Below are 27,331 nucleotides of genomic sequence, written 5' to 3' on the forward strand. Positions count from 1 at the left end.
TGATTTAGTGATAAGTATATTGTGAGAAAATCAGCAGACAAATAGCTTAAAAAGAAAAAGATGTGGATGACTTTACATATTTTCATATGTAATGTGTTATTATTTATTATGTATTTAAATATATTGAAATTAGTACTTCAGTCTGATGTAAAGAATTTTCTAAACGTGTTCAGATGAACAATAATCATGTATAATGTACAGAATTCTTCAAACGTAGATGATGGTAATTATTAAATTAAATATTTGACTTTAATAATTACCATCATCTACGTTTGAAGAATTCTGTGACAGTCGCTATACAACGGCGCCATCTGCTGGTGGTGTGTTTTTCATAATAAAAGTAAAAAAAAATAAAAAAAAACAGGGTGACAGCACTAATCATATTTTTACAATAATAATTTTACAAATAAAACCGTGGCAGGTTACAAGTGTTCATGTGTTAAAATGTGGAGGAGGGGTGTGTAATGTAAGGTAATGTTTATGCAGTACTAAAGCAGAGTTTTGTGTCTTAGGATCTAGAAAATAGAACAGATAAGTGAGCTACAGTGAAGAGACATGCTATTTATCTGCTAACACACATCGCACATCACATGAGAGCATCAAAGTGCACAGTAAAGTGATTGTACAGGAGCTACAGGTGTTTTTTAGTGTGTACTCTTGTTCTCCTGTCCTGTTAACCGGTTGCAAAGACGGATTAGGAGTCCATCCAGAAACGTGACCAGCTGCTCATATGCTGAGGCCTGGCCTGGCCTGACTTATTCGCATAAGTGCCCTTAAGTCCAAGCTTTTCCGGTTGGAATATGCTTTAAACATATTTTAATAAATAAACGATGTGACTGCCAAAACAATAATGTTGGAAAAAGTTTAAATATGTTCAAAATCATGTTCAAATACAATGACTAAGACGATATATGAAAATATGCTGTTTTTGTGAAATCATAACATAGAATTACAATAAAATAAAAAAAGGATTTTGTGCAGTGTGGTGAACATAAATGGGCTGAAGTATTGTGAAAGTTATTAGTGTGTTTTATAAAAGCTATATAATAACAGCTTGTGATTTGGGATCACCGTAATAGTGTATGTATAGTGCAAGTTGATGTTTATATTGATCCTATCCAATGAAAACGTTTCTTTTGTCCGTTTTTTAGTTTTCTTCATCATTCATTCATCATGTAAATAATTCTGGATGAATAGACTAATAGGGAATATACTTGGAATATACTATACTATTTTTTTTTACATGAACTTCCATTCAAAGTTAAGAACATAAAGTTAATAACGTATAAAAAGTCACACAGGTCAAACAAACATAAGTATACTGTGGGAAAAATAAGCAGAAAAATGTCTAATTGAGTTTTAATTACTGTTATTATTAATTATGTAGTCTGTTTACATAGACTATTTAAATGTATACTATTTTATACTAATTTTCATTGGATATTCTGTATGTTATTGTGTAAATGTGTATTACTACTGCGGGGGACTATGCACCTACGTTTTTCACTCACCTGTAAATGTGATATGAGAATAAAAGTTATGTAATTTGATTTTGCATCACACTCTCTAATGACAAAAGCATATATGGGACCTTTAATGATATGTACCAAACACATATATTGCATTTTACAGCGTGTTTGTGATATAGAAGTGTAGTACAACTGAATTGGAAAGCACAAGAAGACACAATCTACTCTACCTCAACCCACTGAATGCGTTGTATAAACACTTAGTGTCCAAATGTATTCGGACAGGCCTTCCAAAGAGTCAACTCAGTCTTTCCAGAAGAGTACAGGCAGTTATGGCAGCAAAAGGGGGCACACTTCCTCCTAATGCCCCCGATTAGAGGACTAGTGCTCAGTGTGGTGCACTGGTATTTAATATTGGGCAGTGAAGACGTTTGACCGCAAGGCGCGCGATTTGACCCACATTTCGCCGCCTCCTGTGTTTGACCCACATCTGAGGTCTCGTGAGCCGCGGTTAGCTCCTTTTTTTGGAAGCTGCAGTTTTGCTCCGGTGCCTCTTGCGTGAGACTCCACAGGTAAACCCAATCTCTGCGAACTCACCTGTATGTTTATCTGTGTGTTTATTTGTTTTTGTTTACCTCTGCTCAGCGGGTCTCCTTGGTTCGTCTGTATTGTTGGTGGGACTTTTAGTCACACGCTTAAGTTTAAGCTAAACGGCGTCGATTGTATATATGATAGAAAGGCTAGTTCATGGTTATGTTTTAATATTTTATAGTTTAAAATCAGCGTGTTTTTGTTTGTTTTCCGTGAACGTAGCCGGCTTTGCGAGTGATTGACACGCCTGCTGTCCAATTGGCTTCCAATGCAGCAGCGCGACGTCCAATCAGAGAAGAGGAAAGGGGCGGTGCCGCGATTGCAACGTGACTCGGGCAGGACCTTTTGTTTTTGCTGTTTTAATAAAACGTACTTTATAGTTATGCGCGTGCACGTGTGTTTATTACCATTATATATCCGTGTATAATCGCAAATGTAGAAATGCACAGGTCAGTAAAGCGATATGGTATATGTGTATTCAAACTGTGTTCATGCGCACATGTTGTACTGATGTTTGGTAGATTGACTTTTCAGTCCTTCTCTAGATGAGTAATCTTCTCAGAACTGCCGAGTCATTTTCCACTCAGGGCTCTTACTAGTTTGTAGTTTGTGTTGACTGTAATGTATCCTCACCCTGTAGTTTTACTAATAGGGGAACTTTACCCACTATTCAGAGTTTTATGCATAACTTTAACAGATTAACACATTCAGAGTGGAATTTGGTGTGACCTTGTGCTTCATTATAGAGAAACTTGCAGATTTCTTTACTGTGGTGGTGAATGAAATCCGTCATGTCTACAACATAAGTATAGCCATTTTATTTACTGTCCAATCCCACCAGGGAACCTGCACATCATCTGACTTTTATATGGAGTGTTGGGGGGGGGGGGGGGTGTTTTATTATGCACAGTGCACTGCATGTATTCCTCCACTGTTTTATTAATATGTGATTTCAAGAACATGTTCTAGACCCAGACTCCTTAAAACTCTGGTAAAACTGTGTTTCAGGCATCATTATGTATTCATAACCATTTAGTGTAATAACTTTCTGTGAGACAGCTTTTAGGGGTTCAGACGTCTGGTTCCGTTCACCATCACTGTGAACAGTTCTGACTGGGTTCGTTTCTTTAGAAGGGAGCATTTCACACCAAACCCTCCCTGAGCGACTTGGTGACTTTGTTTGCATCTTAACTGTTTAATTATGCAAAAAGGAGCAATGGGCGAGTGTAAAACTACAGGAGCACCAAACATGGTACATTTAGAGTGAAAGGGAGGAAACTGGGTAAATGTTATTGGTGACAAGTCTTGCTAATGTTGTTTTGTCTCTTACAGGTTCTGAAAAGCAGCTTGTTTGTTGATTTGTTTGTTTATCTGCGAGCAGGCCGGCACTATGCCGCACCGGACGCTCCACCTGTTCCGGAAGGGTCTTCGTCTCCACGACAACCCCACACTGCTGGCGGCGCTGGAGTCGTCAGCCGTGGTGTACCCGGTGTATGTGCTGGACCAGGCTTTCGAGGAGGCGGCGATGCGGGTGGGGGTCCTGCGGTGGCGTTTCCTCCTGCAGAGCCTGCAGGACCTGCACGCTCGACTCAGTGCAGTGGGATCGCGCTTGTTTGTGTTGCGGGGGTCTCACAGGGCCGTCCTGGGTGAGGTGGTGGCCCGCTGGGGGATCACTCAGATCAGTTTGGACATGGAGACAGAGCCCCGTTACGTGGCCCTGCAGCGGGAGCTCACAGAGATGGCTGAGGAGCTGGGGCTGAGTGTGTACACCCGCATCTCGCACACACTGTATGACGTCAGAAGGTGAGCACTGTAGGCATGGCCGATGTTTAAAGCTGTGTTATTATGTGTGCAAAAGTTTGTGCATCCCTGTTCAAACTGCATGTGTTGGTGATGTCCAGAAAGGGTGATGATTATCACAGTTGTTGCTAAATATACTGTATGTCCTAAAATCAGTGTGAATGCAAAGAAGCAAACCAGCGTATGTGTGTATGTGTGTGTGTGTATGTGTGTGTTTCTGCAGGATTATAGAGGCTAACGGTGGAGAAGCTCCTTTGACCTATAAAACGTTTTTGCGAGTTGTCTCAGTCATCGGAGACCCAGAGAAACCAGTCAGAGACATCACCGCAGAGGACTTTCAGTAAGAGCCCCTCAGGTCTTTGAGTCTGTCTGTCTGTTATTGCTCAATTTAGCTGCAGATGAGTAAAAGTTTTTAATTAAACATCTCCTACTGAGGCTCTTGAGTGGAGCAGCTGTCTAAGCGTTGGAATCCCAGTGATGCCACAGCCATACATAAGCTGATGTGCTTATGCGCATAACCCTCCTATCACTCAGCGCGGGCAGTGCTAGGCAGCACTGGTGTGTGTTAGCTGAAGTAAGAGAAACTTAAATTTAAAAGTTAATAAACAGTGTGTGTGTGTGTGTGTAGGCGATGTTATACCCCAGAGGAAGTTGATTGTGAGCAGTATGATGTGCCTTCTCTGTGTGAGATGGGGTTGGAGGGTCCAGATGAGTCTCAGGAGGAGGTTCTGTGGCCTGGAGGAGAAACACCTGCTCTGCAGAGGCTGAACAAACACTTGGAAAGCCAGGTAATGCGTTCTGAGTGGGTGTTTTTTTTTGTTGTTGTTTTTTTTCATGTGCATATGGAGGGAAAAAAATAATTTCCCCTGATGTGTGTGTTGGATGTGTGTATTCTGCAGGGCTGGGTTGTGAACTCTAAGCCCCAGACAGTTCCAAACTCTCTGTGGCCGAACACCACAGGGCTCAGTCCATACCTCAGCCTTGGCTGCCTTTCCGTTCGCACGTTCTACCACACACTGGGCGGAGTGTATGCGCAGGTAAACACACACACACACACGCTCACACAAATATAATACTAGTTATAATAATAGTTTCTAGGTGCATACTTGCAAATGTGTATGTTCACAGGCGAAGAACCACTCCCTGCCACCTGTGGCACTGCAGGGTCAGGTGCTTTGGAGAGAGTTTTTCTACACCGCAGCTTCGGCCACACCCAACTTCACCCACATGGAGGGAAATCCGATCTGTTTACAGATCCGCTGGTACGACGATCAGGAGGCCCTGCTGAAGTGGAGGACAGTGAGTGACCCATCATCAAATTACAGCTTAATAACACTGTTAATAATAATGTAAGAATACTGTAATTAATTAATCAGTGTCAGACGGTGAGTCTGTCTGATGCTTTGGAACCACTGTACTGTACCTTTAACACTAATTATGTAAATGAGCTGTGTTGATGTTTTGGGGTTTCTTTAGGCACAGACAGGGTTCCCCTGGATTGATGCCATCATGACCCAGCTGAGACAGGAGGGCTGGATCCACCACCTGTCCCGACACGCTGTGGCCTGCTTCCTCACCCGTGGAGACCTGTGGATCAGCTGGGAGGAAGGAATGAAGGTCAGAAAGCGAGTCTAGAACATTCTTATGACCTATGAGACTTTATAACCCTGTAAACCACACCTGATATCTGGTGTGTTTATCTGCTCAAGAGAGCCCTAGTGTATTGGCAATACTTCATCACAGGGATTAGACAAGCTGTGCATGTGCATTTGCACGTCTGTGTCAGCAATAGGTGCAAAGTAAGATAGCTGAATGCAATCATCAGAAGGGGTGTCCAAAAACATTTGTACATGTAGTGTAAGCAAACTATATAAATGTGTGTGTGTGTGTGTGTGTGTGTGTGTGTTTTTAACAGGTGTTTGAGGAGTACCTTTTGGATGCTGATTACAGTGTAAACGCAGGAAACTGGATGTGGCTCTCTGCTAGTGCCTTTTTTCACCAGTACAACCGAATATTCTGTCCAGTTCGCTTTGGCCGCCGCACTGACCCAGAGGGACACTACATACGGTACACATACACACACTAAAAACCATGCCACTACCCTGCCAGTGTCAATGCTGTGCTGAGTTTAACTGCTGTCCCCACCCCAATAATATCTGTACAGTGCTGGCCCTGTAGTGATCCTGTGTTAGAGGTGTTTCTGATAAAGTGGCTAATGAGCATTGCTAAAATTATTTCGAATTTGGCTGTTACATTGTACAGTGATAACACAGGTATGTGTGAGTTATGTCATTTATTGGGGTGTGTGTGTGTGTGTGTGCGCGCATTTCTCTGCAGAAAGTACCTGCCTATGTTGAAGAATTTCCCTTCCAAGTATATCTATGAGCCGTGGACGGCTCCAGAGGAAGTGCAGCTGCAGGCCGGTTGCATTATTGGTATACAACTCACACACACACACACATACACTCATGTTGTGATATGACAGGTACCACAATGTTAACTTCAGTGCTGAAACCAGCTGTGGGACCTTAGTATCAGCACCTAGATTACAGGCGAGTAAGGCAAACCAACAGCTCTAACTCTGTGTGTGTGTGTGTGTGTGTGTGTGTGTGTGTGTGTGTGTGTGCATGCATGAGTGTAGGTAAGGACTATCCGTTGCCGATGGTCCGCCATGCAGAGGTCAGTGAGAGAAACCTGGCTCTGATGAAGGAAGTGCGCAGCTGCCAGGAGAACACTGCTAAACTCACACGAGGTCAGATACTCACTGTTCCTCTCTTAATTAGCATTAAAATGATACTTTATTGACACATCACATTCCCCCTGCCCCCATTCCCCCTCCTGGACACTGGAATATAGGAAATAAAAATGACATGCAGTTAGCTCCAGTGCTAATTGGTGGGGTATAAGCTTCCTTTACTTGTTACATACATTAGCCTCGTAGGTCCAGTGTTAATTGGTTGTAATTAAGCTTCCATTACTTGATATCTACATTAGCACCATAGCTCAGTGCTAATTGATTGGGTATAAGCTTTCATTACTTGTTAGGTACATTAGCCTTGTAGCTTGTGTGCTAATTGGTAGGATATAAGCTTCTATTACATGTTAGCAACATTAGCCTCTTAGTGCTACAACTGAGGAAGCACTATATATGTCTGGGCTGATTGACAGCAGTTCTGAGGTTAAACTAAGTTTGCACTAAACTATTGCTTTAATAAACCCTGTGTGTGTGTGTGTGTGTGTGTTTGCATTCCCTCAGATGTGGTGGAGGAGCCGGTGGATGTCTGTGTGAAGCGGGACCTGGCGGTGGACTGTGATGGGGACCAGCGTTCCGCCTCTAAACGCTTTAGTCTGAGATGCCCATGCCTGCCGGAGATTACAGGACAGGCTGTGTGACATTGACCCAGAACATTGCAGGTCCGGTACTGACCCGAGACCAGTTTAATAGACCTGCATGCACATTAGGGGAAAGAGGCATTTCCTGTGAATCTACGAAGTTGCGTATAAACGAGTGCAGTTTAAAGGTCTGGAACGAGTGTGATATATGAGACATCTTCAGCTGTGCAGAAATAAGCACCACCCACTGGACCTTTATTTACATGTTATTTGCATACAACATGCATACGTTTACCCTTATGTGCGTTTGACCTGCTGCTGAACTCGACACTTATGTTCACTCGAACCCTCATCTCTTCCGAGGGCTCAGATAACCACCTTCACTCCGGTTAATGGGGTAACTGAACAGGTTCCCCACTGCCCCGAGGGAAGACAGTCAGGCCATGTGGACGAGGGTGCTTTTAGACTAATACTGAAACAGAGGAGTCTTCCATTTCTTTGTGTGCTTCCTCAGTTTGCTCTTCATCAGTAGCAGTAATAAATCATTGCTGTCACACAAAACCTTGTATCTCCATTTTTGTAGTTTTCCACTTCTTGCCACAATGTGAATTGTGTGGGAGTTGTTCGTTATACTGTATTAGATTTTCATGATGAACCGACCAATAGAAATGCTACAAAATGCCCTGGAATGAAATTTGTTTACATTAATTTCCATTGAACATACAGAAGATTTGTTCTTGTTCCTGTAAAGTAGCTTTTTTGGAGATACAATTTGTTGTGTGACAGCGACATGTTTGGGAAATGCTTCCTTTTATTCAGGTCTTATATTTATGTTTTTAGTTTTATGCAAAATACCAAATAAACCAGGTGAGATCTTCATGTGTGTTCTGTGTGTTCTGATCCCCCAGCTCCTGACTGCTGTACTGGTCCTGTGTTTACATTCATTACAGAACTGTATAGACCCCCCTCCCCCTTACTGCAGTAACAGCCTCTAGTCTTCTAGAAAGGCTTTACTCTAGATGATGGAACATTGCAGTGAAGAGGACTGCATACAGCCCCGAGAGTAAGAGTCAGGTCAGGTGGTGCTGGATGATCAGTTCTGTAACATCCAATTCCAAATGTATTGAATGGTCCATCACTCCAAAGATCCCCATGGACCACAAGCCTATATACTCCTCTTAGCCACTCTCGGCCAGAAGATTATACAGCTGTGTGAGAACACCTGTATCAGACACTTTGAACAAGCAAGGCTTGAGTCCTTTACCAGGCAGGGTCACATGAAATGCTGCATAAACATAATAGATGTCATTTTATGCTATATCTTAGTAATGAACTCCTTAGGACCTTCTAGAAGCTTGTAGTCAACGCTCCTGGTGCTCTGCTGCTCCTGTCATCCCCCACACCTTTACCCAGCTCCTTAGAGACCCCCCACATACCAGTTCCACACACACCTGAGACAAGTAAACAAGAACACTGTGGAATGATGAGCTTAGATGGGTGAAACAGAGTTAACCTATGCACTATTAGTATTGTCATTATTAATATTATTTATATTATTATTAATAATAATAATAATGATAATGTTATATGTGTATGTACACTGTAAGCTGCTTTAGAAGCCCAGAATTGTGTGGAGCTGGTTGGTTGATTGGTGTCACTCAACTAAAAAGACTTTTATTTTGTCATCACTGATTAATACTGAGTTATTGATTAAGAGTCAAAGCTGCTCGTGAGTGAATCCGGGCTGTTATTCCTCCGCATGTGTTTGTCCACGCTGGAGATCCACGCGGAACAGCGATGACGCAAGATCCGTGCTGGGTTGCCAGTTTCTTCGGAAATACCCCACAGCATGCTTTATTTTATTATATAAAAAAGAAGACTGATTTATTACCACAATGTGTTAATATTAATATTGAATCATGAAACATAACCTTAATAATCACCTCTAGTAAAATTAGTATTTTTAATTTAATTTTATTTTTTTTATTTTTTTTAACATACGTCCAACCAACATACGTTGTTGTTAACCATGTACAGTGTGTTGTGCTGTATGATGTGTTGTACCATGGTATTGTACTGTTGGTGTTAGCTGAATTGTTGGTGGAGCAGATCTAGGTAGAATAACACGACAACCATGCAAACCCGCAGAGAGTCAGAGGCTCCCTCTGGCGGCCAAAAGCGTAGAGGATCGTTTAAACACGGGGATTTCGACTAAATACAGCCAATCTGGCAACCCGACGAGCGAAGAGTAGCGGCAGCGCCACGTCGGCACAGAGAGAGAGAGAGAGAGAGAGAGAGAGAGGAAAGTTAGTTAAAGAGAGGAGTGTGTGTGTGAGTGTGTGTGTAGAGATGCTGCAGTGAAATTGTGCAGAACAGAGAATACAGCAAAAAACATGGTGAAGGTAAGAGGACGTGTGTGTGTGAGTGAGAGAGAAAGTTGTTATTCTCATGTTTGCACGAGAGAAAAAAAATGTGTGTGTGTGTGTGTGTGTGTGTGTGTGTGTGTGTGCAGTCTTCCAAAGCTGAGTTTCTAAAATAATATATGAGCTGCATGTGACTAAAACTGCTGCTTCACTAACTTTATTACAGATATTACTGTAAAGCTGGTGTAAAGGTTACTGTAGTATATCCATACATATGTATATCCATATTTATAAATAAATATATTTATATAATTTTTTTTTTCTTTTATGTCAAACATATTAAAGACATTAACTCAGTTATGATAGTGAATATTAATGGACTCACTTTAAAATGTTGTTTGTAAATGTTTACAGTATTGACACTAATAGGATTCCTAATCACATTTTAGAGTTATTAAGTTATGCAATAGTAGTGTGTGAGTCAGTGTAGTTGGAGAAGTGTGTGTGTGTGTGTGTGTGTGTGTGTGTGTGTGTAAAAGCATGTGTTGAATCTGTTGGTGTTTTTTGCTCTTTTCTAGAACGTTCACTGTGAGGTGCAGAGCGGGGCCGGAGCAGGGCTGGAGAGAGAGGTGGTTCAGACTGGGACTGAACACACCACAGGTACACACACACACACACACACCAACCCCCGCAGCCTCTGCTGCGTGTATAAATAACCCGTTTGTGGCCTCCTAACACACTGGAGGTAGCAATATGCAGGAGACATTGCGGAGTGTGTCTTGGGAGCAGTGTGTGTATGTGTGTGTGTGTGTATGTGTGTGTGTGTGTGTGAGAGAGAGCGTGTGTGAGCTGGGGGATGGTGTGTTTTCATCTTTGGTTGGTACAAGTGTGCTATGATGCAACAGATGAAGTATTTTTATAACACAGTTGTTCACCAATAAAAATAAGTCTGTTAAAGGGGAACTTATCCTGATTTTCTAAATTCTCTGCATTACTCAGCGTTTGAGGAGAAATCAGAGTCGGGTTCAGAGTGAAATTACGCTTCATTGTAGAGAAACCTACAGACTCTGATTTCTTTTCAGTGATGGTGAAAGGAACCAGATGTCAGTTGCCATGACGAGAACACAGACATAGCGATTTTATTTACTAACCAGTCCCACCAGTGAACCTACACGTGTCTTATGAGGTTTTTATGGAATGTTGATGATAGACGATGCATGTATTCCTCCACCATTTTAATGATATGTGATTTTAAAAGCATGTTCTAGACCCCACATTTTCCCAAACCTCAAACCCAGGACTTTGTCTCAGGCATCAGGCAGTATATTTATAACCATTTGGTGTAATACATTTCTGTGAGGGAGCTTTCAGAGGTTCAGACGTCTAGTTCCATTCACCGTAACTGTTTGTTTTAATTTTTTTGACATAATGTGAATGTTGTTCTTTACATTTTACCAATGTAAATGCTCTAAAATGACTTGAGCTGTGCTTATGTTGTAGATGAGTGTAAGGACGGTAAGGAAGGTCCGGCCCCTGGGGTCCTTTGGAGGGTCACCGGCGGACTTTACAGTGCCACCAAGGGTGTCGTTGGAGCAACAGTTGGGGGCGTGGCCTGGCTAGGTGGGAAAAGCCTGGAAATCACCAAATCTGCCGTGACCTCGGCGCCCTCAGTAGGCGTAGGCCTGGTGAAGGGCGGAGTCTCAGCTGTGGCGGGGGGCGTGGCCTCTGTAGGCTCAACTGTGGCCGGCAAAGTTACAGGAAAGAGGAAGGATAAAGCGGAGTGAGGAGGATGAGGAGGTTGAGGAGGAGGAAGACAAAAGGACAGTGCGCCCCTGAGCCGTAGCACCACAATCATTTTCTTGCATTATTTTTCTTCAGTCGGGGCCAAAATAACATTTATTTTTCCTTCCTTTTTTATTTTCGTCTTGAAGATATGTTTGTTGTTTGTTACATTTTGTGAGTGTAATCTGGTGCTGAGCTAGCTGAGATGCTAACGGTGTTAAGACAATCAGTCCGAAAAGTTCCAGTACAGTCAAAGGAACAAGTTGTCCAAGCATGCTAATGTTGTCGAAAAAATGAATTCATAGTAGCTAGCAGTTCGCTGAGATGCTAGCGGTGTTAGGACAATCATACTGAAAAGAATACCTTGACCAAACATGTTGATTTTGCTAACAAAGAATGGAGTGCTGGCAGTCGCAGTTAGCTGAGATGTTGAGGTGCTGGGTGTTAAGATGGGTTTTGGAAAGGAACAGGTTCACCAAACATGCTAATGTAGCTAACTGTGAACAGAAGCTGTTTGTCCCCAGTTTGGACAATGTTTTAGCATAATGCTGATACTAATTAGCAACTATTCACTTGTGTTCATTGTTAGCAGCATTTTGTTGATGTTTTGTTGCTGTTTTGAGTTTCTGAAAGTATAAAATGCATCACAGACAACTTTAAAAATCACTGAAAGTCAACAGTGACGATCTCTGAATTTTTCAGAGTGGTTCCTAAATCTGGTTATTTCTTCCGCTTTCTGTTTCTGCTTTGTTTCCACAGTTATTGTTGTTTTAGTGTTTTATTTTTCAGTGTTTATATTTTTTGAGTGTGTTTTTTTATGTGTGTTTGAAATTTGTGTCAAACACAAAAATGACGATGAAAGATGACAGCGAATATTATGGATACATTTCATAAACACACTTGATTTTACATTAGTTATTACACTAATTATTGGGACATGTTGACTCAAGGTTGGTTCTTAAATCCAAATTAGTTTTTACAATAAAAAACATTTATTGAAATATTTATTTTATAAGAGGTCTGTTTGTTGAGTCGTCCCAAATCCATTCCTGTTTCTTTAGCTTTTTAGTTACTTTTGTTTGTGGTTATGTTTTATGTAATTTCTGCAGTACAATGCAAAGTGCCAGGTTTGCCACAATATGTATGTGTGTGTGTGTGTGTGTGTGTGTGTGTGAGGGTGTTTGTCTTTGCTGGGATGTTGCTGGAAAAATTGTGCTGTACATTCCAGACTGAAATAAAGCCATATAGAACTTTTACTGTTTTACCGTGAACAGTTATATTATTTTAACACACTAGACTCTTAAATCGTTACACATGTGAAAAGTGAATACTGTGAGATGTGTTATGGTTGTGAATCCTGAAAACAGTTAAGTGCAATGTAAAATACCACATTATGGTGATTCTGTTTAGATTGTTTTAATTACTGTAACCTATTTATCTCACTGAACACACTGCTGCACCTGGAGGGGGTGTGTACTCAATGTTGGAACACCACAGGGTGATTATTTATTTACTTAAATGTCTACATAAACGTATTACTTTTATTTGGACTGTAATTCATTGAATATTATTAGAATGAATAATTATTGACTAAAATCCCAAAAGTATTTGCATCTTCATCTCTGCACGGTTTATCATTTAAGTGATAAATAGATAAAAGGAGTAAAAATTAGCACTGTTGGGATAAAAGAGAAAATATACAGTATTGTCGTTATTGTGATCAATTTTATTACATTGATTTGTTCTGATGCGTGAAGAGTTTGGTCAGCACTTCCAGATCACAGAACACCTGATTTAAAGAGCCTGTAAACATCTACAACAACCTGTAAATAACAACAACCAACAACCAGTCCACAACCACCGCATTATCTACCTAGCAACAAGTAGCTGACTGAAAGAGAGCTCATTATGACATCATTTTACATCATATTAGACATTTATAGCTTCATATACATTTATTTTGATTCTTGATCATTTGATCATTTTTCTCCTTTCTTTTCATAAATGTTTTATATTTGCCAACAATATTGCTGTCCCATGTTTTTCAGTCTTTTTGTAATGCTAGTTCTGCTGTTGGGCTGGTGGCTGACCTCCTGTACCAAAAGCCCTTTAAGCATCAAGCATGGCTCGGCCCGCCTTCCATCTTTTGGATCCCAGCCGATACAAACTAGCTAAGGGTATTTTCTGAGTAAACAGTGAAGCACTTTTGTAAGTCGTTCTGGAGAAAACGTGGAAAAACTACAACATGGTTCATGAAAATGTCTGTAAAGTATCTGTAAAGTATCCCACTGTTAGTCTTGTACTACAGAAACACACATGAATCAGACGTGTGGTTTTTCTCATCACTTTATTTTCTGCGTAATTCGGTACAACATTCATAGACTGAAGCTGCAGGACAGGTGCTGGTACGATACATCACAGTCCTAAATCCTCTATTTATAAATGTAAAACTCGGCAGAGAGAAAGTTACGAAATTTCAGTAGAAAAAAAAAAAGAAACTAATAAAAGGTGAATTTACAGCGTGGAGAGATCAACAAACTGTTACATAGAAAAGCGGTGGAGAAAAAGAGAAGCCGTTGGAGGGATATTTACAGAAATGCTGGGCTGGTTTGAGGGACTGGACATGGTTTACAGTGGACAAAAGGAAGACCAAATGAAGTGCTGCAGCTTTTACGCCAGCGCTAGTGCTGTTTAACCTGATTAGCAACCAAGCTAGTGCACAATCATCTCCTCTGGAGCTTCAGAAATGTTCTCAAACATGCTCTAAATGCTCTAAACATCACAGTTTAGTGTTTTGCTGCTCTAACACACCTGATTCAACTCATACAGAAGTGAACACGCTGTCAAAAGGTTTAGCACACCTCACATGTAGCTATGTCTTAGCATGTCGGTTTGCAATTATTTCACCACATGAAGGTATTAAAGTACAACATATGTTGTACAAGTAGTGGCGAGGATGCTTAATGAATGTTTTTATTTACGTTAAAGTGCATCAGATGTTTAAGGATAAATGAAAGAGATTGTTTGAGCTACTTCAGCTGTATTAGCTAGCACTTCTAGCTAGCTGACGCCACAGCTACTGTTGCATGTCTGAAGTTAAATGAGACAGAAAGTTATTTATATTTGATACTTTATCTTAAGTGCTTTATCCTAGGCTTGTCCTAGGTACTTTAAAAAACATGAAGCTGAGAGTTGAAGCTAAATATAGCTAGGAACCCAAAGCATTAGCTAGCACGCAGCTGCTTGATCATCTTTTACGGGGAAATGTTCTTACTTTATTGAAATGTAACAGTACAAATAGAAATTTGGGTGTGTTAGAGCAAGATAAAAAACTCCAAGAATAAGCAAAACTGGAACTTCATCTGAGAGAAAGCTGCATACAAGAAGCTGGTGTGAACACAGAGGACAGATAAGCTCTATACAGCCATTTAACCTTCAAATAAATAACAAGAAAGGAGAAAGAACCAGAAATACACAGCATTTACATAATCATCCTGCTTCTGAGATAAATATCTAACTGATTAATCCAGACCACACAAAGCAATGTGTTCTACCATAGCAAATGCTGTGCCTGTGGACTTCAGTCTCTCATTAGTACTGATGGGAAAAAATGTTGTCAGCATCTGTAAAGCTTGTCCAACCTAGCAACAGTTGCTGTGGAAGAGCACACATAAGTGGGTGGAGCCTCCAGATGGGGATTGTGCATTTTTGGACCCAAACTTGACCAGCTCTGGACCATGGACAAACCATGTATCGGCTAAACATCATCAGATCCTCAGATTCAAACAGATTCAAACAGCTTACAGAAACCTGAATTCGGGACCAAGTTTTATTATCTGTTTGTTATCTGAGGACGCTTCCTTCAGGGCAGAGACAAAGTAAAAGGAGAATTTCACTGATTTGTCAACATTTAAGCATAATCTGCTGATTGAGGTGTAAACATAAAACAGATTTTATATGTATTGTAGCTAAATTGGTGGGAAATCAGTGGAATTGCCCTTCAAATTTTTCACTTTATCTGGTAGGGTATAAGAAGCTGCTGCTCACACCACTGTTGCTGTCGACTCACTACTGATTAAAAGATAAAAGATTATCTGCTGGCCTCGTCATCATGAGTAGAGCGCACAGCAGTGCTGAGCTAGCGGAGAGGTTAAAAGTGCTGAGAGAGCGACAGCTCAAAATCTGGGGTTTCTGTAAAATGTATAAAAAGCGACCATAGATTTGAAATCACTAAAAGGCAATAGAATTACATCATAATCACGTATAGTTTTTTTTTCTTTTCAAAATATATCCAAAATGCTAAGCCGATTTAGCAATGCCTCAGATTTTATGACGAAAGTACTATGATAGTTACGCACATAGCAAATTTCAGCAGAATTTAGAGTCATTGTAAGTTTGGTACAAAAAAAGAAGGGGCGTGTTTTAACACACGTATAATACAGTAATACATATTCATCAGGGTGGGCGGGGCTCACGATGGGAATGCCTGACCTGCTCCTGGACCTTCGCAACCCTCCTACGAAAACATAAACAGCACATTATAAACAAATCTTCAACAGGGGATATCAGATATCTACATTTCACTGAACTCAAATTCACTAATAATAGAAGCCTATTGTGCCATAGTGCTTCAGCAGTGTACACTGCAATGTACACTGCAGATACTACAGTAGATATTAGAATCAACAACACTGGAAGGCCCCTTTAAAATTCCCCAATGTTTCTTATTTGTGGCTAAATTCTGACAATAACAAACATCACATATGATTAGAAAACACGAGCATGCAGAAATTACTTTAAAAAAGTAAAATATAAGCAAAAAACCCAAATGATTAAAACTGTAATGAAATGTTGCTTTTAAACATATTTAGAAATGATCAGTTTTTTTAATGTTTACATTTCATTTTGTCAGACAATTTGCATTTACTGACTATATAAGAATATGTGAGAAGACTGAAAAAGTAGAAAATATTTAATTCAGATTATAATAAACTTATATGTTATAAATAAATAAATGTAGTAATATCATAATAAAAAAAAAATCTTGGTGCACTGACCTCTGTGCTGTGGCGCTGGACCTTTAGAGCAGAGGATGTGGGGTCCTTGTCGCCATGGTTACCATCATGCACTGCCTCCCGCTCCCTCTTACCTGCCCCAGACCCCGGCAGTCGAGTCATCAGACCTGCACACACAAAATCAAAATCATGAAAACAAACAAACAAACACACAGAGAGTAATGAAGTGGAGAAAAGACCCCGCCCTGAGCTCTGAGCACACCTGGATGCTGAGGCACAGCGAACCTGTGTGCATGGGAGGGAGACAGTCTGGGTACGGTACGGTGGCCTGAGAGGGACAAAAGAGGAGAACCGTTCACAGTTTGAACATTAAATCATTAAACACTGTGACAGACTGCACACACACAAGGTATCACCAAATCTTCACTAGAGTGTGTGTGTGTTTTGTGTACCCAGTGAGTGGATGATGGAGCGGTGTTTGGCTCCGCTGGGTCCAGGCTGTTCGTCAGCACTAGCCCTGCGCTCTTTCCTGCCCCCTGCAGGACACAAACATTAACAACAGCCTCCAAAACTGATCTCAGCCCAATTTCCTAAAAGTACCTTGCTCTTAAAATCATCTCAACAGTTAGAGAGAGTCCAATATGAATGAATATGTATTTTGGTACCAGGATGCTTCTGGACAAGTTGATGTATAATTCATAAAAAGGGTATTTTCCACTCCTCCGGTTCAATAACAAAATCGTGTTCGAAAGTTTGCACTTTGTCAATTTTAGTGAACCTTAACACACAAACACGTTCTTGGCCCATTTCAAAGGAACAATTCAGCAAAAAATCTAACTTTTCAGCAAAAATCATGGATGATCTTAGACTCCAGATTCATTCAATCAGTAAAAACATGTTTAGCATCTGATGTGTGCTTCTTTAGTTTACAACGGAGGATGCCAGGCTAACAACCAACAGACTTAGACAGTCAGCTTCCTCACCAATTACACCACTATTAATAAGCTTATTATTTTTTTTTAGCCACAAATGGCAAATTTATTTCTCACCCAGTGTGAATATCTGATGATGAATGGACCAACATAATGTCACGTACATTAAAGGTTTAATGTGCTTCTATTAAGTTACTGTTTCGAGATGAGACTCACTGTATGCCAGTACGCTGCCTCTGATGCGCTTTCCAGGAGAGGGCGCTGTCACATTGATTATGTTCATATTCAGGTCCTCCACATGGTTGGATGGCACAGTAGCAAGAAGGCCTAGAGAGGAAGAGAGAGAGAAAGATGTTGTTAAAACATCTTGCTACAGCTGCTACAGATGAACAGACTGAATCCGTCATAAACAACTTATCAACCATACAGTACCTGTGTGCCTGTACAGATAGCCTAGACTGAATCTTTTGACTAGGTGAATCAACTAAGATTTATGCAAACTTATTATAAATTATTAATAAACCGTACAGCACCATCACAGAGCACATTAGATTACCAGAATGAATCTTCTGATGAGGCGAATCAGTTCATTCATCCAAAAAATTGTCCAAAAAATAATGAATTGTTCACAAATTACCAATTATCATATATGACATATGCAGAATGACTTTTACACAAATTTTATGTAAAAGAATGAATCGTCTGTTAACGCCATGTCGCTAGTGTTCAGAGCAGATGCAGAATCAGGACTCACTGAGGCCTCGGTAGCGCGACAGCTGCTGGTAGATCTGCCTCATGCGTTCGATGTTGAGTCTGCTGGCCTCTGCGTGGTTCACCATAGGCTTTGGGTAGTCCACTCCAATCACACACTTCGCTGCCACCTGAACGTCCTCCGGAGCGTTCCAGGGATCATAGATGAACTTGGCTGGGAATTCTTTGAGCACAGGTAAATAACGTCTGGAAGCACAGGGAGAGATTAAACCGCAGCGCCTCATCACAATGGCCTGGGGTTGGACACATACACACTATCCTCATACATAACCACCATACAGCCTCCAGGCGAGAGAGAAACACAGAGACAGAGAGGAAGACAAAGAAAAAAGAGAAGAAGAGTGAGGGAGAAAAAAGAGAGAGCAAGACAAGCTGGTAGAGAAAAGAATGGAGAGAGAGACAGTGTGGAGTCCTTCACTGTACATGATTAACACTGGTGTGTGTATGTGTTCCATACCTGATGAAGTCCCCATTGGGGTCGATGCGGCGACCAAAGCCGACAGGGCAGTAACAGTGGAAGAATTGCTGGAAGAAAGAACTGCAGGAATGACACATCCAACTGCCCGCGTTCACGCTCCAATCAGCGTCCAGCAGCAGCTCCTCAAACACCTATACACAAACACACACACTTTACATTCTGACCCCTCCACATTTGCGCTCAACACTGTCCCTGCTCCATCCATTGGCTCCCCTCTCACCTGGATCCACCCTGTCAACTATCCAATCCTATCTGCTAGACTCCAGACTTAGCAGGGTCCTACCCATGTCTAAATCAACCCCTTTTTTGACCCCACCCCTTCCTGGCTGGCCACACTCCATCATGGTTTCACCCTTTAACTAGCACCATCCCATCGCGGTTCCACCCTTGAGTATGGCTCCACCTTCTCCCTGGCACCACCCTGTCATGGCTCAGTTTAATGTCCTTGTCTCTGTCTCATCTCCAATGCGCACACACACAAACACTCTCTCACACTGACCTTCATGCCCTCCTCCCAGCTGATCCACAGGTCTCCACGGGTGAGGAAGCAGGCCACAGCATGTCGGGAGAGGTGGTGAATCCAGCCCTCTTGCCTCAGCTGGGTCATGATGGCATCAATCCAGGGGAACCCCGTCCGAGCTTCAGCCCATTTAGCTAAAGCCTCTGGATTCCGCTCCCAGGGTATCCGCAGGCAGATCGGATTGCCCTCCATCCGGTCGAAGCGAGGGTTGTTGGTGGCAGCAGTGTAGAAGAACTCTCTCCAAAGCAGCTTATCATACAAGGAGATGGAAGGAGTTCCGTTCTGCTTCACCTGCAGGTGGAGGAGTAAACAGTACAGCTTATATATACACCTTACACATTACAGCCATATACACCCATATCACAGACATTTACATCCACATTATTGACAAAGAACTGGAAGAACTGCTGGAAGGGCATGAAGGTCAAATATACCCATAGAAACATTAATGTAGATGTTTTGACAGTGGAATGTGTGTTTGCATATCTGACCCGTTTGTAGAGCTCAGTGAGTTTGGAGTGGAACAGCCTGCAGGACAAACAGCCGAAGCGCAGGTACGGGCTGAGTCCGAGTGGGCTGGCCAGCAGCGGGCTGGAGTTCATCTTTGGCCTCTCAAAATTCTCCTGCCATGCCTGCGGGAGACAGCACACAAGATCAGAAACACTGTTAAGAGAGCACATAATCAACTTATAGGTTACTGAACACCTTCACATGGTTTGATGATTAAGGCATAAAGGTAGCACCATGCTATTTGGTGGAGTGTACATTTGCACTACTTGTTAGCTACATTGGCCTAGTGTTTCCAGTGCTAATTGGTGGGGTATACACTTCCATTACTTGTTAGCTGCATTAGCCTCATAGCTCCAGTGCTATTTGGCTGCATTAGCCTCACAGTATCCAGCGCTAATGAATGGGATACACACTTCCACTATTTGTTGTACATTAGCCTAGTGGCTCCAGTGCTAATTGGTAGGGTATAAGCTTCCATTACTTGTTAGCTATATTATCCTCATAGCTTCAGCGTAAACTAAAGAAGCACCCACATGACTTGTCTGACAAACTGCATTTGGTGTAAGGGGAGTAAATTTAATTCTGCTTAAATTATCACTTTAATGTGTTGGTTTGTGTCAGGTGTGTATTGTGACTTACTGTGGACAGGTCAGGACCAAGGTGTTTCTCTATCCGGGCCAAGGCCTCCGACTCCCCTCCGGGCCAAACAGCAGGAGCCAGACCCTCAGTCTCAAACCCTTAAACACAAACACACACACACACACATACACAAATAAATAAATAAATAAAGTCCTAAACTGACTTGCATGCACAACAGAGCAATGCTCTAATCAATGCTTTAATTTATTCAGTATTAGTATTTAAAATAATAGCTCACAAGTTGCCTCGCTATTTCAGACACTGAAAAGCTCCCTCACTGCTGTCGTCCATTCCATCCCTTCTCCTTTTACCTACTGTGTGAATGTAGCCTAAGAACCCTGGTGTTCGAATTTGTGGTTTTCTTACCGAGTTCCTCCAGTGCAGGCACTCCATATTTCTCCTGGTGGTTTTCAGAGACCGGTGTGGTACAGTGGCCCATCAGCTCAAGCGTCAGCGGGTCCAGTGGCGCCTCCGGAGGATCAATACTGCTGACCAGCGTCTGGAAACGCTTATAGGTCAAAGGAGGCTGACCCCCGTTCAGCTCTATTATCCTGAGAGAATGAGAGAGATAGAACAAGAGGTTATTGTAGGTGCTGTTTGTGAACAGGTAGGTTTTTATAAACTATGTGTATTGCAGGGTGCTGAGTGGGTGTGTAGTTCTTACTTGTCCAGGTCATACAATGTGTGTGAAATTTTGACAAGAACCTCCACACCCGCCTCAGACGCCAGCTTCTTAATTGCAGCATCACGCTCCTTGCCGAATGGCTCCGAATCGCACTCAAAAGTCAGACGATTGATCTTCCACTCCTGCATGGGGCAGCAAACAGGGAGACACACCAGACAGCTATCAGTAACACCCTCTAATGATAACCTAATGCTATGTTCAGTGCATGTTATTAACTAAATGCTAACATAGCCGCAAATTTTAATTTAAATCCATGTTAATTTATGATGTTAGCTTGTTTTGAGCTGGTGTACCTACCGGTGTGTATTGTGCAGGTGTGTTTTGAGCAGGTGTGTTTAGTGCAGTTTTTGGTACAAGTATGTTTTGTACAGGGGGTGTGTGACAGATGTATATTGTGCAGGTGTGTATTGTGTGTTTAAAGCAGGTGTGTTTTATCCAGGTGTGTACTATGCACCTAGAATTCATAAAGGTGTGTTTTGCATAGGTGTGTTAGTGTGTTTTGTATAGGTGTGTCTGTGTGTTTGGTACAGGTCTGCATTGTACAGGTGTTTCTGTATGTTTTGTATAGGTGTGTTTTGTGCAAGTGTGTTTGTGTGTTTTGTAAAGGTATGTATTGCACAGGTATGTCTGTGTGTTTTGTTCAGGTGTGTTTTGAGCAGGTGTTTCTGTGTGTTTTGTGCAGGTGTGTCTGTGTGTTTTGTATAAGTGTGTTTTGTGCAGGTGTGTTTTGTGCAGGTGTTTCTGTGTGTTTTGTATAAGTGTGTTTTGTGCAGGTGTGTTTTGTGCAGGTGTGTCTGTGTGTTTTGTATAAGTGTGTTTTGTGCAGGTGTTTCTGTGTGTTTTGTATAAGTGTGTTTTGTGCAGGTGTGTTTTGTGCAGGTGTGTCTGTGTGTTTTGTATAGGTGTGTTTTGTGCAAGTGTGTTTTGTGCAGGTGTTTCTGTGTGTTTTGTATAAGTGTGTTTTGTGCAGGTGTTTCTGTGTGTTTTGTATAAGTGTGTTTTGTGCAGATGTGTTTTGTGCAGGTGTGTCTGTGTGTTTGGTACAGGTGTGTTTTGTACAGGTGTGTTTTGTACTGTGCTGGGTTACCTTAAATAGTCGGGGAAATATGTTAGCAGGCTGTCCACGGATAACGAAGAGACGGGAGTTGAGTTTACGAAGGCTGGAGTCCAAATCCTCTAAACACTGCAGCAGAAACCTACACACACACACAGCAGGTCACGAGAGGATTTTGCTCCCACTTCAGCTGTTATACAACAGCAGCCATGGCCCACATCCTCCATCAACATGTGTATGCACAAGCTTGTGGCCTACATGCACAAACTCTAGGTACAAGTAATTGTTTTACTGTACATGTAAATGTGTTCACTCCCATATATGGAAAATAAAGTGCTCAAACAGTCAGTGTCATACATACATACATACATTTACCACAGCCATCCAGCCTACAGCAGTGTAGCCCCACCCAATCAGACCAACAAAAGTTTAGCTTTACCCAGTCAAACCTACAGCAGTTTAGCCCCACCAATTCACCCTACAGCAGTTTAGCTCCACCTATTCAGCCTACAGCAGTTTAGCCCCACCCATTCAGTCTACAACAGTTTAGCCCCTCCCATTCAGCCTACAGCAGTTTAGCCCCACCCATTCACCCTACAGCAGTTTAGCTCCACCTATTCAGCCTACAGCAGTTTAGCCCCACCCATTTAGTCTACAACAGTTTAGCTACAGCAGTTTCAGTCTACAGCAGTTTAGCTCCACCTATTCAGCCTACAGCAGTTTAGCCCCACCCATTGAGCCTACAACAGTTTAGCTACAGCAGTTTCAGTCTACAGCAGTTTAGCTCCACCTATTCAGCCTACAACAGTTTAGCCCCTCGCATTCAGCCTACAGCAGTTTAGCCCCTCCCATTCAGCCTACAGCAGTTTAGCCCCACCCATTCAGCCTACAGCAGTTTACACCACACCCATTCAGCTTACAGCAGTTTAGCCCCACCCATTCAGCCTACAGCAGTTTAGCCCCGCTCATTCAGCCTACAACAGTTTAGCCCCGCCCATTCAGCCTACAGCAGTTTAGCCCCACCTATTCAGCCTACAGCAGTTTAGCCCCGCTCATTCAGCCTACAGCAGTTTAGCCCCACCCATTCAGCCTACAGCAGTTTAGCCCCACCCATTCAGCCTACAGCAGTTTAGCCCCGCTCATTCAGCCTACAGCAGTTTAGCCCCACCCATTCAGCCTACAGCAGTTTAGCCCCACCCATTCAGCCTACAGCAGTTTAGCCCCGCTCATTCAGCCTACAGCGGTTTGTTTAGTATAAGGATGTGGTGAACTGGCAACAGGGTCATGGGCACATTTACATTTATAGCATTTAACTGATGCTCTTATCCAGAGCGACTTACAAGGTTACTCGTATTACTCGTATTAATAGGTGTAGTCTCCACGTGGTGTGGTAGCTCACTGGCAGGTAGTGGTGTTATCTGTTGCGCCACACTAACCACACAAATCACAGGACACCTTCAGCGGTCTTGTGGGATATATATATATATATATATATATATATATATGTGTGTGTGTGTGTGTGTTGACAGAGAGCAAGAGGGAGCGAGAGAGAGAGAGAAAAGGAGAGAAAGACTGACAGACAGACAAACGGGCAGACTAACACCCTGCACACTAAACTGACCCTACTAACGTCAGTAAACACCGATCAGAGCACACTATTAGTGAATAATGAGTAATAACAATAAGTTGTGATCAGTAATGGAGTGTGTTTAATGTTTTTTTTCAGCAGTGTGTGTGTGTGTGCTGTGCTCCGTATGGTAGCGCTCCCTCCAAAACTAGGTCATCACCATGGAGACGGTGACGCAGAGCGACGTGCACGCGCACTGACACACTGACCCATGATCGCATTAGCACAAAACATACCAACATTCATGCCATTTACACTCAAAACCTTCACCATTAAACAACAGGGTTATTAATGAATATACAGCTTTTATTGAGATTAACATTCAGGTTTAGTTCATATACTGTAGGTATGTAAAACAAACACTCTAATACTATATCTACAGCAGCTACAGCAACTTTTAGCATGGAGGCTGTTCTGATTGGTCTAAACTGGAGGTTTTTATTATTTTATAAATAAAAATTATGTAAGTAAAATTAAATAAAAAACTAATCTGGATTACCTGTTGCTTTTGTTAAACACTAAATTCAGTTAAAAACTTAAAACAATAAAATTAAACAAATGTTTATTTATGTGTCACGGTACAACTACATAGCAGTAAAATGTTTTGGTCACTGTCTGTTCTGAGCAAGAAGAAAAGGCAAGACAGATTAGAAAATCTATAAAATATATACAAAGAAATAAAAATGTAAACTTGCATATGTAAAAATAAAAGATAATACAGGCCACATTTATCACATAATGAATTAAAATTAATGTTATTTCAGTTGGCAGTTTTTCAGAATGAGCCTCATTAGCTTTTGGATTTAACTGAACTACATATGGAGCTGGTTAAATCTCAGTAAATCTACTCCACACTGTGTGTGAGTGTCAATATACCTGTCTGCCTGTATGTGTGTTTATACATATGTCTGGGGTGTCCAGGTGTTGCAGACAGATATACACCTGTCTGCTCTGCACCAGTCCCTGACTGTATCCTGTTAACCAATCAGACATGTGGGATTTTAGAATGAGGCCCTGCACATTCACAGTCTGACCTGCTGCTGCTGAATGAAGCTCACACACACACATAGCCGTCTGTAAACGTGTCTGTGAGTGTGTGTATGTATGTGTGGGTCTGCTTGCACAGGGACAGAAAATAGTACAGCATAAGGCTGAATTATAATCATCATCATCATCATCATAATTACAATAATAATTATAATAATATTAACAATACATTTGAATTTAAACTCTTTTGAATATTGTTCTGATTTTCCCCTCCCACACAGCGAGGGATGTGTGTGAACAAACCACAGAACAGATCATGCAGTTTTCATCTCTGTCACACACACACACACGGTTCTCTGGACTTGTGTGGGAGATGTGATGGATAGCAAACTGCGTAATCATTTAATCACTGAGAATAGTGTGTGTGTGTGTGTCTGTGTGTAGGTTGTATCCCTCCATTTCTGGCTGTGTTGAACACTGTGGAAACCTTTAACTACATTGGTGAGTTTGTTATAACTCAGACATTACAACACTTTATTTCAAATAAAACAATAATCTTAGTGTAAACCATTGTTTTTCATGCATTTTCATTGTCATGCTGTTGTATTACATGTTACTATTAATTATTCAGTAACTATGATAAATTATAACATATCGACTATGCATTACTCATGATTCGCTATGACTTTATCAGTGTCAGTATTAACAAAATGAATTATTCATGATCCACTATAAATTACTCATTAACTACTATGAACTATTATTTAACCATTATGAATTATTCAGAATCCACTATGTATTATTTATAATCCACTATGAATCAGTCCACTTCCACTATGAATTATTCATCACCCGCAATGAAATATTCAGTAACTACTATGAATTATTCAGTATCCACTATGAATTATTCCTACACAGTATTCCCTGTGTAGAAGCTAAGGGCTCTATTCACTCTCACTCACCTCCACCTGTTCACACCCAAGTTGGATGACCCAGCAAACCAGGGGTCCAGAAAGTAGACGCAGCGCAGTGTGTCTGCTCCCCGCACAGCCTCCAGCAGGGCAGGGTTATCATGCAGCCGCAGACCCTTACGGAACCAGTGTATGGAGTTCACAGCCATGATCACACAGCGCAGGGGTCTTTTGAAACACCACAAATTACACACACACACACACACACACACACACACACAAATAAAATGTTAAAGCTGTTACAACACCACACTGCTCTATCTTCAGTCTAACACATGACCCAACAGGTTTACAGGTTACAGCGAATTGTTGATAATAAAATAAAATAATAATAATAGTAATAATCATTGTAATAATAAGTTATATTTGTTGTTGTTGTTATATTTAATTTTCATAGACCACATTTTAAAGCAACTGCTCCAAGTGTTTTACATGGAAATTTGAACAAAATGACTACAAAAGTATGAATAAATTAGACGTAAACAAACCAAGAGGTAAACATGTTCATTAAATGCTGGAAAACTGAAATAACTGATAATGAAATGCTGCTAATATCACTCTTTTGGGTTTAGAAGAGGTCGAAAAGGGTCAGTTAACTCAAGTTTAATACAGAAAATAGTTATTTAATTCCATGTAGACTAATTTTGGTTCTTTCATTAGCTCATCATTTCATAAGAGTTATCCTGTATACATTATAAGGATTATGAAATTAACATGGTCAGCTCTGGCCTAGTAAACTCCCATCTGTTCTCAAGATCAAGTGCATTTATCACGTTAATCTGACATTAAATAACTGTTCTGACTAGGAGAAGAGACACAACGCTGCAATAAATAAGTTTTTAGACTTTGTGTATGAATTAAAAGCAATAGAATTGAGGTCAGTAGTCCCCCACTTATGTAAGACTGTGATGGTTGACATTCCCCCTGTGTGAAATTAAAGGTGCTGAGGTCAGAAACTCACCTTTAGTGTAGTTGTAGCAGAAGTCGTCTTTATGTGAGTCCCGGTGCTGAAATCATGTCAGTGTGTTTTCAGGCTCTCGGTTCAGTTCGTTTCTCGGATTATTGACAATTCCAGCGTTCAACTTAACCGGGCCAAAATCAGTCTGTTTCATAACCGTTCTCGCTACTGCGCATGCTCCGTACACAAGATTTACAGATGTACGCTTAATAGATCCCATAAATCAGCCCATTCATGTAATTTCTGGAGCTATAAATACATCGTGTGCAACACAAAACAACTAACTTGATCATGGTTTAATTTACTTTAATTGTTAAACGTGCATTTATGGCTGTGAGATTGAAAAATCCATTTAAATGTTGTGAACTAGAGATCTACATCTATGCTGCCCGTATTCTTGCTGTCTACATCACGCCGCAGCAATTCTATACCTGATTGGATCATACAGGCGTGACGTACTAAAACTCGACTCACGTTTATGTGGCGTGGATGCGGACAGCCTTAGACGCTGTTTTAATCCGTTTTAAACAGCACATGTGCTATGTTTGTTTTTTAGGATCAATATCATGCTTTAATTGTTAAGGTAGGTGCAGTATTTCACCTGTTAGAGACACATTTCTGCGATCCTTGTCCCCGCCCCCTTTCCTCTTCTCGCTTTTCATTGGTCGTTATTTCAAACACCCGGATGATCACGGGGGGACCGTGAGGGAACTCCTTCAGGAGCCATTGTGGATCTGAGGCGCCCAGTTTCAGTAAAAAGAGAGTGAATTTATGAAACTGGATTAAAACGGTTAAAAAAGGGCCGTTTTTCCATTTTTTTTTAATTGAATCTATTACAAAGGATAA

General features: G+C 41.4%; 3 protein-coding genes across 4 annotated transcripts; 2 read left to right on the forward strand and 1 right to left on the reverse strand.

Annotated features, from left to right (window-relative positions):
* The first annotated feature begins 1,940 nt into the window (after nucleotides 1–1,940).
* cry4 (cryptochrome circadian regulator 4) lies at nucleotides 1,941–8,066 on the forward strand. Of its 2 annotated transcripts, none has more exons than XM_072665544.1 (11): nucleotides 1,941–2,041; nucleotides 3,393–3,863; nucleotides 4,084–4,200; nucleotides 4,489–4,648; nucleotides 4,760–4,897; nucleotides 4,989–5,159; nucleotides 5,337–5,477; nucleotides 5,776–5,927; nucleotides 6,198–6,295; nucleotides 6,502–6,612; nucleotides 7,117–8,066. In XM_072665544.1, the coding sequence occupies exons 2-11, from the start codon at nucleotides 3,451–3,453 to the stop codon at nucleotides 7,251–7,253; spliced, it is 1,638 nt and encodes a 545-aa protein (XP_072521645.1). In that variant the 5' UTR covers nucleotides 1,941–2,041; nucleotides 3,393–3,450; the 3' UTR covers nucleotides 7,254–8,066. The 2 variants fall into 2 exon arrangements, with proteins under 2 accessions (XP_072521645.1, XP_072521644.1); XM_072665543.1 differs by having other exon boundaries at nucleotides 3,442–3,863.
* A 1,386-nt stretch (nucleotides 8,067–9,452) lies between these two features.
* Nucleotides 9,453–12,592, forward strand: LOC140542692 (transmembrane protein 263). Its single transcript, XM_072665546.1, has 3 exons — nucleotides 9,453–9,595; nucleotides 10,135–10,216; nucleotides 11,057–12,592. The coding sequence occupies exons 1-3, from the start codon at nucleotides 9,587–9,589 to the stop codon at nucleotides 11,338–11,340; spliced, it is 375 nt and encodes a 124-aa protein (XP_072521647.1). The 5' UTR covers nucleotides 9,453–9,586; the 3' UTR covers nucleotides 11,341–12,592.
* Nucleotides 12,593–13,668: 1,076 nt separating this feature from the next.
* cry3b (cryptochrome circadian regulator 3b) lies at nucleotides 13,669–26,641 on the reverse strand. The gene is made up of 15 exons (XM_072665542.1): nucleotides 26,489–26,641; nucleotides 25,519–25,695; nucleotides 21,976–22,084; nucleotides 20,868–21,010; nucleotides 20,570–20,754; nucleotides 20,204–20,301; nucleotides 19,546–19,686; nucleotides 19,034–19,345; nucleotides 18,514–18,665; nucleotides 18,040–18,242; nucleotides 17,502–17,612; nucleotides 16,806–16,889; nucleotides 16,616–16,681; nucleotides 16,396–16,520; nucleotides 13,669–15,854 (listed from the first exon to the last, which is right to left on the reverse strand). Exons 2-15 carry the CDS (start codon nucleotides 25,674–25,676, stop codon nucleotides 15,810–15,812), a joined length of 1,932 nt encoding a protein of 643 aa, XP_072521643.1. The 5' UTR covers nucleotides 25,677–25,695; nucleotides 26,489–26,641; the 3' UTR covers nucleotides 13,669–15,809.
* Between the last annotated feature and the right edge of the window lie 690 nt (nucleotides 26,642–27,331).

This window comes from Salminus brasiliensis, chromosome 21 (genome assembly GCF_030463535.1).
Source record: "Salminus brasiliensis chromosome 21, fSalBra1.hap2, whole genome shotgun sequence".
NCBI classification, from domain to species: Eukaryota; Metazoa; Chordata; class Actinopteri; order Characiformes; family Bryconidae; genus Salminus; species Salminus brasiliensis.